This window comes from Phocoena phocoena, chromosome 4 (assembly GCF_963924675.1).
Source record: "Phocoena phocoena chromosome 4, mPhoPho1.1, whole genome shotgun sequence".
Classification (NCBI taxonomy): Eukaryota; Metazoa; Chordata; class Mammalia; order Artiodactyla; family Phocoenidae; genus Phocoena; species Phocoena phocoena.
This window is the reverse complement of record NC_089222.1, coordinates 91,684,729-91,698,039: the sequence shown is the minus strand read 5'-3', so window position 1 is coordinate 91,698,039 and position 13,311 is coordinate 91,684,729. Positions and strand designations below refer to the sequence as shown.

The 13,311-nt window shown below is 37.4% G+C and overlaps 1 protein-coding gene across 1 annotated transcript in view; it reads left to right on the top strand.

The window, feature by feature from the left end:
- Positions 1–13,311, top strand: part of BBX (BBX high mobility group box domain containing) — a 277,659-nt gene that overhangs the window by 196,512 nt on the left and 67,836 nt on the right. Inside the window, exons 6-7 of the mRNA XM_065875730.1 lie at positions 751–946; positions 4,989–5,056. Of these exons, the coding sequence (XP_065731802.1) occupies positions 751–946; positions 4,989–5,056 (264 nt within the window). The remainder of the gene's footprint in view (positions 1–750; positions 947–4,988; positions 5,057–13,311) is intronic.

The following is a 13,311-nucleotide window of genomic DNA, read 5'->3' as shown; positions in this document are numbered from 1 at the left end:
TGCTCATTACAAAACCCTGGGATGTTACCAGGTGCAGCTACACTTTTTAGATGGAAGAATTGAGGCTGAGAAAGGTTGTATAATTTGCTTAATGTCCACAGCTGGCTAATAGCAGAGGTGGGTTTTGAACCCAGGTCATCAGACTCTGCATCCAGTACTCTTTCTTCTACATGGCCCTGCATCTTCAAAGAACTAAAACGTTCTGCATCAGTTTGCCCTACTTTGTTCCCCTTCTCCCATTCGTGATCTTGGTGCTTATATCCCACAACTGATTACTTTGCTCTGTTAGGTGTCCCTGCATTTGCCTGTACAGTAAAGCACAGATTTAATTTTTAACATACTTAGTAAATTAAGCAGTGAGCAGAATCTAGTTACTGGCCCTGGGACTGACTCACATTTTGTAAGGTACTTGATACCTACTTTGAAATAGGTGCTGCTTTACACACCACATTATGAATAACTCCCTTTCTTTACCAAGGTCAGGTAAGTTTTTGGATCCTAAAAAAAAAAAAGAAGAGGATTAAAAGATACAAAATGTGTTGCCTCTGAACCCTCATCCCACAAGTGAACTTTCTAGCAGATAAATTCATGTCCTAGCTCTAAAGCCCTGTACTGAGATTGTCATTCTTCTACAAGGAAAGAACTTACTGAAAGTGTTTTTTTATTCATTATCTAAATAGGGGAGTAAGGTGAAGGTACTTTTTCAATCTATGTGTTAATTAAAATATGTTATCTATTCTTTATTTATAGTATAAAGATGCATTTATGAAAGCAAATCCTGGCTACAAATGGTGTCCTACCACAAACAAGCCTGTGAAATCCCCAACATCCACTGTCAATCCACGGAAGAAACTGTGGGCCTTCCCATCTGACTCTTCAAGAGACTTGTCAAGCCCCAAGAAAGCAAAGACTGAAGAAATGCCTCAGCTTAACTTTGGGATGGCTGGTGAGTTTAGACACTAATTTCACCAATTCATTTAGGCAGTATTTTTAACAGATAATAGAAAGAGAGAGAAAAGCAAAATTTAACCAATAGGAAGCAATGGCAAATATGCAGCATAGCTTAAAGCTTTGGAGTATAACATACATAGAATGTGTATATATAATATAGTTAAAGAAAGGAGGTATGGACCAAGTGGTTGAGTCATTACAAATATGTGTGGATTCCTGACATTGACATTATGGAAAAGCAGACAGCAATGTGGAGATTGTCTGGAGCTCAGGGAATTTTATAGTGTAACAAAATAGCTTACAAACTCATTCACAGTATTAAGGTGTCCCAGTAAGCACCTTAGTTATCTTGGATACCAAAAAAACCACAATTATATAGATCATCTGAGGATATTAAACATCGAAACCAAGAGTATGAACAACTCTATCACATATCTGTGATGGATCTGACAGCTGTTTCTTAGAGGGAATTTCCATCCTACCCTCTCTCTGGCCCCCATTCCTGTTACGGGCCAGGCAAATTTAACATTCCAGATGGTCCCATTTGTTATGAGACCTTAATACTCTTTGGGTGGTAAGGAATGCTACAGCATTTATTACCATGAAATAAAGCATTTATATTCACCCTGCAAATGATTCTATCTTCCATGGCTATTATAATACTGTAATCAAGAGAGGAGTTTTCTGGGATGAAATAGGGAGATTGGGCAGGATGGAAGCATTGAAGTTGGTGTTGAGCTATAGGGTTCCTGTTTCATTATTACAAGCAAATTTTCTTTAAGATGAGAGCTCTGAACAGTTTGCAAAATGGAAAGCTTGGGAATGGAAGTTAAGCAGTATTGTGAGGACACTTCATTTTTTTTAATAGCCGGTAGGCCTAATGAGATTTAACAGTGCAGTGTGTGATTCATGGTATAACAAAGTGTGTGGTGATGTCATATATAAATCTAAGAAATGCAGTCTGATGCAATGGCAGCATTCTGGGGGAACAAAGTCTTCAGGTGATTGTTATGTAAGTGTCTGTAGTATAATTCTAGGTGAGCTTCCAAAATGATGCTTTTGCATATCCCAGAGGAATCAGAATAGAAATCTGTCCTTGTTTTAGCTGTTACTTTGTATAATTTTAGCTTCAACCCACTTGCTAGTAGTTTTGGTGAGCTCTCTAGACTCCCCAGATTGTGTCAGTAAGAGTCTCTTATAAAACATTTTATCATCAGGACCAAATAAGCGGATATTATTACTGGCTTCTAAATAAATTCCTTTGATTAGCATTTATCTTCCATTGCTTTTTCTCCCAGTTCTAAATCTAGATTGGTCTATGTAGGTTTTTTTCTTTGCACACAGTGGCTCTTCAAAAACCAAAAGTAATTGTAGATAAACTACAGAAAGCAGTGAAAGATGTCTGCCTGTATCACCGTTTCTGACAGTTTATTAATCTACCTGTTATACCTACAAATTTAAAGTGGGACCTAGACTTCAACCAGGATATTTACAAGTCAGCTTTTATTTTTTATTTTTTAAATTTTATTTATTTAATTATTTATTTTTGGCTGTGTTGGGTCTTCATTGCTGCACGTGGGCTTTCTTCTAGTTGTGGCGAGCGGGGTCTACTCTTTGTTGCGGTGCGCGGGCTCCTCATTGTGGTGGCTTCTCTTGTTGCAGAGCACTGGCTCTAGGCACGCGGGCTTCAGTAGTTGCGGCTCGTGGGCTCAGTAGTTGTGGCTCACGGGGCTCTAGAGTGCAGGCTCAGTAGTTGTGGCGCACGGGCTTAGTTGCTCTGCAGCATGTGGGATCTTCCTGGACCAGGGATCGAACCCATGTCCCCTGCATTGGCAGGCGGATTCTTAACCACTGTGTCACCAGGGAAGCCCCTACAAGTCAGCTTTTAAAAACAGCATTCTTTAAGCAAAATACAGGAAGGAAGGACAACAACTTTCTCACATTTATCTCATTATATATAAGGGCCTGTGACGGATGTTGGAAATCCATGATCAGAGCCCACAGCCCTTGTTAAGCTAGTGTATAGCGGATAACGTTGGTGTGATGTTCCTTTTTAACACAATGAAAGCAAATTAATTTGCCTTTAATTGAAGCATGGTGCTTAGCTGTTTAAATCTAGGGGATACTTTAGGGCTTTTAGAGGCCAGTTTATGCTTTTCCTCAGCATGGAATCTCATTTTGCTTTGTTTTCCCAATAGTCCTTGTCACATGACATTTTGCATTTTGAATAACCCCAAAGCAGTCAAGTGTATAATTTCCAAGGAGGGAAAGCTATGTAGAATTTAATTTAGTAGAAGCCCTCTCGGTGAAGGGAAAGCAGCTATTTATATAAATATATTTTTGATATATCCAAATAACATTATATAAATTAATATAAAAGATGATGATTTCTTGTCTGTGTTTTAGTGTCTATACAGCAAAGTCATATTGGTATATAAGTTAAATAAATTATCATGGAAGTATGTTCCTATTTTACTTTATAATTTCAACTAACACATTTTTATCTTTATTAGAATGCAATTATGCAAGACTCCTGATCTCTAGAATGGCAGCTGCAAAAGTATTTAGCTGCCCAAAGAACCAAAGTACACCTTTACTTTCTGCTAAATTCATTTCTCTCTCCTGATTTTTATTTGCCAGTAGATTTACGTGTCTCTTTTAGCAGCCAAAATAGTTCATAAACTTAACATTTAATTAAGGATGGGCTCTTAAAACAACAACAGAGAGCCTTATTTCAGCAAACCAGCTCATGTTCCTCTGTGTATTCCTACGTGGCTACCTTCCAATATGGAGCTGTTTTGTGACCACCTGATTGTTTGGTGACATATTTTCCCCTCTACTAAGCCATTCCTTCCTTCCTTCCTTCCTTTCTTCCTTCCTTCCTTCCTCCCTCCCTTCCTTCCTTCCTTCCCCTCAGATTCTTTTTTCAAAAAAATATATATTTTTTAATTTGACTATATGTAAGATGTGGTCAGAGTTGCTTCATGAGTTGCTGAGACAGATTATATTCAAAGATGTACTTAAGGGCCTATCTTTAAACAAAAAAATCAAAAAAGAAAGAGAAGAGAGACACCTTAATGTCTTCAGGCAACACTATGCCGGTCCTCATTTTGAATTGTAGAGAGATTACATTTAAATAAAAAGTGCATTTATTGAGGACCAATATGCACTGGGATAAGCACTGACTTAGGCAGTTTCAGATATGTTAGTTCATTGAAGTTCTGAAATTTAATTCATTTAATACAAACTTAAAGTCTGTAGGTTTCTTATTGTCTGTACTTCCCCTGTTTAGATATAATCCTGGGTCATAGATCTACCAGTTTGCTTTCATTTTCTCTTTCTTTTTCTGTTGATTATAGAAGGAATGAAAACAAAGACCTTTGGTAGTATAAAAAGGGTTCATTTTCAATGTTAAAGGTATTTCGAGGCCTTTCAAGGAAGGGCCTAATGTACCCCTAAGATTTAAGATGTCATAAATATATCATTGTTTAATTTAAATTTGTTTTTGAAAGTTTTAACGAAAGAATATTTGAACAAAGCCCACTAGATTTTTGGAGTCCCCTTTGTAAAATACCTCTATGTTCTCTAGTTCCTCTGACGGCCTTGTTCTTTTTATCAGCCTGATATCATGTGGCAGAAATAACAATTTGAGAATAACAATCTCAAGTTTCTTAGAAGACAAGTATAAGCACTCTTTCGTTTTAAAAAAAAAATCCATCCAAACTCCCCATGCAGTAAGGAAAGAAGCGTCACATTAGGAAATAATTCATGTTATAAACAGCTGTGATATTGAAGAAAGTATTTTGTTGGAATGGTGGACAACAGTGGTATTTAAAAAGCTCACGAAAGTATGAGTACTAAGCACATGTACCCCAGGTTTTTCCCTCATAAAGAGTTTTAGAAGTTTTCTGTAATAAGTTACGTGTGGTTCTGTTGGATTTCTGATTGCTAGTCTTTGTGAGTATTCTTTTTCGACTCTGGATTATATGTACTTCATGGTTATGAATTGATGATTTACTTGTTTTTGACTTATTTAGATCCTACTCAAATGGGAGGCCTGAGCATGCTGCTTTTAGCTGGAGAACATGCTCTTGGTACACCAGAGGTAAGTGGTCCCTCATCCCTCTCCACTCTGCACCTGCTGGGGGTTGAGAACACAGACATTTGTGTTCTGTTCACACTGTTAGTTCTACAGTTTCACTTTTTACAGCTCATGAATAAACTCTGCTTTTAATTGTTTTCATTAAGATCTCTATGTGCATTATATTGTGCCTTGAGGGTAACAGAGTGGGGTACATAAACCCAAAAGGACACAAACACAAGTCAGGTGCAGATTTTGAGGTTCCCTGAGCATAGGAATAAGACTTGCAATGTACAGATAATTAACATTTGCCATGACTGTGTCATGGGGTCCATAGGGTGGATCCTATGATTCATTCATTCTATTCATAACATTCTCTGCTTTTGTGATGTTCTCATTAGACTTGCTAGTGAAAAGATGAGAGTTTAAAAAAGCATGAAACTGTCAGTCTCTCTGGTACCTAAATAAATACAAACTCCTGTTTTTGAAAATCAGGAAACATGGCATTCCAAGATTGCTTATTTTTTAAAATGGAAAATGAAAAAGGACCCAGGCCCTTATGACCTTGGTTTCATTTTTTATTCCCTTGTATTGTTATTGGGCTGTTTCTGCTAAATATTTTTAAGTATGGTTTTGATAGGCAGGTAGTATCCGGTAGCCATGCATAGTTTGCATTTGTGGAATTCCTCTATTTTCCAGACCCATTTAACAGAGGCCAGATGCAGTGACCTGCAGATCATATTATTTTACCAAACTCAGGTCCTTGAGCTGGAAGTTTTTCAATCCCCAACCAGAGTTGCTATTTAGGACAAAATAGCAATTTTATTGCATATATATTTTTTTTCTTTCTTTCTTTTGTTTTTTAAGTCGTGTGCGTGCTATATGGATTACAGTTGAAGTCTATTCAGATAATCGTTTTAGAGGATACCACATAAGATATTTACATCACAAAAGGTTTTTATTATTTACAGTTTATATTTGGGATCCATAGTAGTTGACCATATGTTCAATTTGATTTAACTTTTTATTTCTGTTCAATTCAGTGTAGCAATAAATGTGTAAATTTGGTGGACTGGTAGTTATTTACATTGTACTAATCTTTAGCTAGAAAAAGTAAGCATGGCACTTTGTACTTTGCATACTCATTATTCAGCATGTTTGTACTTCCTTACACAATAGCCTTCTCTGGCATCATTTTACTTTCTAACACATGGATGCTCCCTAATAGCAATCAGACTAACTCTCACTTGGGTGTAGAGTATCCCAAGCATGTTCCCACAGGTGAATGTTGGAGCAATAATGCACATTTGACCTTTCAACACAGTCTGACTCATGATTTCCAAGAATACACTATATTGTGAGAGTTAGTATCATCTTTTCTAACAGATTAGATAATAATGGAGTTTTCTTCCCAATATCTATTAGCATTCCTTTTAACTTTCAGGAAAAAATGTAAACAAATAAACATCTAAGAACTTACAGATAGATGCTGTCTATCTGTAAATGCTAGTCAAAGAAAGGAATACTTTTTTTTCTTTGATTAAAGTTTCTCTCTTGGGCTCTTTTTAGTGAATAGCTCTTCTCACAGCTTTTAAGGACAGCAGAGTTTGACACAAGCAGTTTAAACCATGCATTGGTCAGCCTTCCATTTCTGATGAAGGGGAACTGTTTTTTTTTTTGTTTGTTTGTTTGTTTTACATCTTTATTGGAGTATAATTGCTTTACAATGGTGTGTTAGTTTCTGCTTTATAACAAAGTGAATCAGTTATACATATACATATGTTCCCACATCGATTCCCTCTTACATCTCCCTCCCTCACACCCTCCCTATCCCACCCCTCCAGGCGGTCACAAAGCACTGAGCTGATCTGCCTGTGCTATGCGGCTGCTTCCCACTAGCTATCTACCTTACGTTTGGTAGTGTATATGTGTCCGTGCCTCTCTCTCGCTTTGTCACACCTTACCCTTCCTCCTCCCCATATCCTCAAGTCCATTCTCTAGTAGGTCTGAGTCTTTATTCCTGTCTTACCCCTAGGTTCTTTATGACATTTTTTTCCCCTTAAATTCCATATATAACTGTTTTGAAAATTCTCAAGCTAAAGAAATAAAGTTAAATGGCTTAAAGAAGTAAACCGTACAGGAGAAGGGAATTTATGCTAAGGAAGAAGTTGCCAGCACTTAGGTCTTTAAGAACCACTTCTAAGAATACAACTCTTTCTTCATAATCTCTACTTTTCATCTCAGATATATTTAGGTCATTATTGAAAATAATCTTGAGATACTGAAATAATAAAGCAGCAAAATTTGTACAAAATAATGCTGTCTCTAAATATAATTAGTTTGAGAGTTTATGTCATAGGTATCAGTAGATTTCATTTAGCACCTAATTTCTATGCAATGTCTTATTCCAAATATGTAGACATGGTCATAGAACTTTAGGGGCTTATGTACATTGGCAGATGACAAATACAGTGAATACATACTTATATTTTTAAAAGAAAATTATAAATATAATGAGATAAGGAGAGAAGTACAGAAATTTCATGCTTCTGACATTTGGAACAATTACTATGAAGTCTGTTTATACTATTAGGTAGGACCAGTCAAATAAAGTGACATTTTACAAAACTTCGGCCACAGAGGAGGTCTAATCGTAATGGCTTTTTAAAATGCCACGAGAAAATTCTTATTCTGAAATATTTAAAGGGAGATTTACCTTTGTTCAATAGTCTAAAATCTAATCACATAGAAAAAGTCCTCAAAAGTCTATTTTTTTTAATATAGAAAATTTAATATAGGTAATAGCTGTATTTTTAAAAACAATTCTAGAAGGTAGAGAGGCTTGCTGTTACAGGAACAGTAAAATTCCAGGTTAAAAGCTTCTTTGGCCTGTACAATTTCCCAGATCTACATGTGATGTGCTCTTAGGGTTTTCAGAGAGAGATTATATGTTCTTGAGATAGCAGTGAGCAAATAATAACAAGCAAAATGTTTGAGTTTCCTCCTTTTTTTCTCAGTCTTCTGATTAACTCTGAATCTGCCACAATAGATTTTTGGCATTATCAGGTCAACATTTTTATATGCTACTGTTATTAAGCCAAGCTTGGTTCTGAAATTTGTGTCTCTGATGAATAAAAGGGATAAAAATTGCATTTATAGTTTGTTTGTTTCTTTTTCACATAAATGATCAGTCCTGTATTTTCTTTATACCCAGAGTACATTGAAATGCATTACATATTTGGGATAAATTTTAAAAAGCAGTGTTTGTTATTAAAGAGTTTATGGATTAAAGAAGCAAAATAAATGTATAGGCATGCCTCATTTTATTGCAGATATTGCATTTGCAGATATTGCATTTTTTACAAATTCAAGGTTTATGGCAACCCTGTGTCCAGCAGGTCTATTGGCAACATTTTTTCAACTGTATTACTCGCTTCATATCTCTGTGTCACATTTTGTTAATTCTTGCAGTATTTCAGACTTCTCCTTATTATTATATTTGTTATGGCGGTCTGTGATCAACGATCTTTAATGTTACTATTGTAATTTGGGGAGGGGGTGCTACAAATCACACCCACATGAGACAGCGAACTTAACTGATAAAGGTTGTGTGTGTTCTGACTGCTCCACCAACCAGCAGTCCCCCCTCCCCCTCATCTCTCTCCCTCTCCTCAGGCCTCTCTATTCCCTGAGACACAACAATGTTGAAATTAAATCAGTTAATCACTCGACACTGGTCTCTTAAGTGTTCAAGTGAAAGGAAGAGTCACATGTCTCTCATTTTAAATCGAAAGCTAGAAATGATCAAGCTTAGTGAGGAAGGCGCGTTGAAAGCTGGGAAAGGCTGAAAGTGAGCCCTCTTGCGCCAAACAGCCAAGGTGTGAATGCAAAGGAAAAGTTCTTGAAGGAAATTAAAAGTACTGTTCCATTTAACACACAAATGATGAGAATGTGAAACAGTCTTATTGCTGATATGGAGAAGTTTTAGTGGTCTGGTTAGAAGATCAAACCAGACACAACATTCCCTTAAGCCAAAGCCTAATCCAGAGCAAGGTCGTAACTGTTCAATTCTGTGAAGGCTGAGAGAGGTGAGGAAGCTGCAGAAGAGAAGTTTGAAGCCAGCAGAGGCTGGTTCATGAGCTTTAAGAAAAGGTGCCATCTCCATAACATCAAAGGGCAAGGTGAAGCAGCAAGTGGTGATGTAGAAGCTAGAGCAAGTTATCCCAAAGATCTAGCTAAGATACTTCATGAAGGTGGCTACACTGAACAACAGATTTTCAGTGTAGATGAAACAGCCTTCTATTGGAAGAAGATGCCATCTAGGGAGGAGAAGTCAATGTCTGACTTCCAGGCTTCAAAAGACAAACCCACTCTCTTGTTAGGGACTAATGCAGCTGGTGACTTAAATTGAAATCAGTGCTCATTTACCATTTGGAAAATCCTAGGGCCCTCAAGAGTTAGGCTAAACCAACTCTGCCTGTGCTGTATAAGTGGAACAGCAAAACCTGGATGGCAGCATATCTGTTTATAACAGTTTACTGAATATTTTAAACCCACTGTTGTGACCTACTGCTTAGAAAAGAAGATTCCTTTTAAAATATTACTGCTCATTGGCAATGCACTTGGTCATCCAAGAGCTCTGATGTAGATGCACAACGAGACTAATGTTTTCATGCCTACTAACACATCCATTCTGCCACCCATGGAACAAGGAGTCTCTTCGACTTTCAAGTCTTATTACTTAAGAAATACATTTTGTAAGGCTGTAGCTGCCATATATATATAGTGATTCCTCTGCTGGATCTGGGCAAAGTCAGTTAGTTGAAAACCTCCTGGAAAGGATTCACCATCCTAGATGCCATTAAGAATGTTTGCGTTTCATGGGAAGAGATCTAAATATCAACATTAAGGGAATTCCCTGGCGGTCCAGTGGTTAGGACTTGGCGCTTTCACTGCCAAGGCCTGGGTTCGATCCCTGGTCAGGGAACTAAGATCTCAAAAGCTATGCAGTGCGGCCAAAAAAATAAAAAACAAACAAAAAAATAAACATTAACAGGAGTTGGGAAAAAGTTGATTCCAACCATCATGGATGACATTGAGGGGTTCAAGACTTGCATGGAGGGGCTTCCCTGATGGCACAGTGGTTGAGAGTCCACCTGACGATGCAGGGGACACAGGTTCGTGCCCCGGTACGGGAAGATCCCACATGCTGCGGAGTGGCTGGGCCCATGAGCCATGGCCGCTGAGCCTGCGCGTCCGAAGCCTGTGCTCTGCAATGGGAGAGGCCACAACAGTGAGAGGCCCGCGTACCGCAAAAAAAAAAAAAAAAAAAAAGACTTGCATGGAGGAGGTAACTACAGATGTGGTGGAAATAGCAAGAGAACTAGAATTAGGAGCTGAAGATGTGACTGAATTGCTTCAATCTCATGATAAAACTTTAACAGATGGGGAGTTGCTTCTAATGGAGCAAAGAAAGTGGTTTCTTGAGCTGGAATCTACTCCTGGTGAAGATGCCATGAAGATTGTTGAAATGATGAGAAAGGATTTACAGTGTGACATAAATTTAGTTGATAAGCAGTGGCAGGGTTTGAGAGGATTGACTCCAATTTTGAAAGAAGTTCTGCTGTGGGTAAAATGGTATCAAACAACATTGCATGCTGTAGAGAAATCCTTCATGAAAGGAAGAGTCAATTAATGTGACAAACTTCATTGTTGTCTTATTTTAAGAAATTGTCACAGCCTCTCTAACTTTCGTCTACCACCAACCACCCTGACCAGTCAGCAGCCATCAATGTCGAGGCAAGACCCTCCATCAGAAAAAGGATGACTCACTGAAGGCTCAGATGATAGCATTTTTTAGCAATAAGGCATTGTAAAATTAAAGCATGTCCTTTTTTTTAGGTATAATGTTATTGTACACTTAATAGACTACATTATAGTGTAAACATAACTTATATGCTCTGGGAAACCAAAAACTTTGTGAGACTAGCTTTATTGCAATATTCACTTTTGATTGTGGTGGTCTGGAACCGGACCCGCCGTATCTCCGAGGTTTGCCTGTATTGAGCAACGCAGCCATCAGGGAGTGACACCCTACCCGCCCCCCCCCCACACACACACACTCAAAATAGCAGCCTAAGCTTGTCTCTACTGACACCCAATGAAATGTAAGCATAGAAGTCTTATTAGGAAATAACTCCATAATAGTGAAGGAAATGGAAACGAGTGTTTCCAATGAATATGAGATTTTAGCAAACAGAAGCTGAAAAACGAATGAAGCTTTTTCATCAAGAAAATGTGGTATAAGCTTAAAATATGCTAACCAGGGGGCTGTAGAGAGCCAGTCCATTCTACAGTGTCTAGCAGCTTAAGTGAACACTTTTCCTTTTTACTTTAAAAGAACAAGAAAGAAAAAATAGAAGAAATAAAAGTAATAATGTTCACATCAAACTCTGGGAAGAGCTAAAGAGAAGGCAGTTAGTTACATTGAGTTAAGCCTTCATGATTCATATCGGTGAGTTACTATCTGAAGATGAAAATGTAATAAATAAAGTATAAGTATTTGATCTAGAATTTCTAGAAGTAATCTTCAGGACTGAAAATTTCTATAGTGTTATATTTTTAACTTATTTTAATAAAAATGTAAAGCTAAATTAAATTTAAAAAATAAAGGCAGGGAGTGATACATTTCAGAAATGGAAGGGGAGATTATTCAACACATAATAATATAGAACAGCTTGGAATAATATTGCAAAGGTCGACATTTCAGTATTGGACCTAAGTGAGCACCAGAAAGTCATCTTGGCTAGAACAGAAAAGATGGTTTGGGGAATAAAAGAAAATAAGAAAAGTTAGGCAGAGTAATCTTGGCTGATGAAAAGGTTTGATGGTATCAATATCTATTCAGTTGAATGAATGAACTGAAGGCAAACTTTCAGATGTTCGGGAAGTAATATTAGACCTGGGTCTGTGATTTCAGAATGCCTAGTTCTTTTGTTGGAATGAAGAGATACGACAGTAGAGTTACGATCAAGCCACGTTTTTCTTTGCCTTCCATCCTGTAAAATGGAACTATTAATACCCACTTGTTTTTCTTTTTCTGACTTACTTCACTCTGTATGACAGACTCTAGGTCCATCCCACCTCACTACAAACAACTCAGTTTCGTTTCTTTTTATATACACTATCAAATGTAAAACCGATAGCTAGTGGGAAGCAGCCGCATAGCACAGGGAGCATAGCACAGGGAGATCAGCTCGGTGCTTTGTGACCACCTAGAGGGGTGGGATAGGGAGAGTGGGAGGGAGGGAGACGCAAGAGGGAGGAGATATGGGAACATATGTATATGTATAACTGATTCACTTTGTTATAAAGCAGAAACTAACACACCATTGTAAAGCAATTATACTCCAATAAAGGTGTTAAAAAAATAATAATAATACCCACTTGTTTCTAACTCCCAAGACATCTATGAAGATTAATTAAATAAAACCTGTAAGGCATTTTCACCTCTCCTGAAAAGCATTCTTGTAGGTACCTAGTATTATTACCATAATTTATTCTTGGTATTTCATACTTAACTTGAAAGCTTATATTATGTCAGGCTATTACTCCTACAGGCTATGGTATGTTTTACTAGCAGCGTATTCACATTGAGCAAATAATCTGTTCAAGATTGTGTAGCCATGAAGTGACAGAATTAGGATTTGAACCCGGGGGACTAGCTTCAGTCTTCATATAGCCTACAGGGACCTTTGTAATTCAGTCCCCACCCACCTGACCTCAACTTGGGCCACTTATGCAGTGGTGTCTGCACCCTTACGCAGCCATTTCATGAGTGCTTTCTGGGGACCAAGTACTGCACTAAGCACTTACACTGATTATCTCATTTCATCCTTCCATGAGCCTTAAGAGGTTGGTTTATTATTCCGCATTTCGTAAATGAGGAAACTAGGCTAGAGAGGTTAAATAGCCTGTCTAAGGTCATAGAGCAAGAAAGTCATTATACTAGGATTTAAACCTGTATATTTTCCATTAAGTAATGAGGTGGGTGAAATCTAAGATAGAGAAAAGGTGATAATACCAATACTTGTTAATGAATATGTCTATATTTAAAACACTGTGAGTTTTAAATTTAAAACAAATACAGATTTTTGATAAAATTGAAAGTTTTCCCCTTTCTTATAATATCTGATATCAGTGAAGTGGGGAAAATTATTTTACTGCCTGTTGGTACATTTGAGCTAGTTTGACATGTGCCTCTCTTAGGCTACTATGTT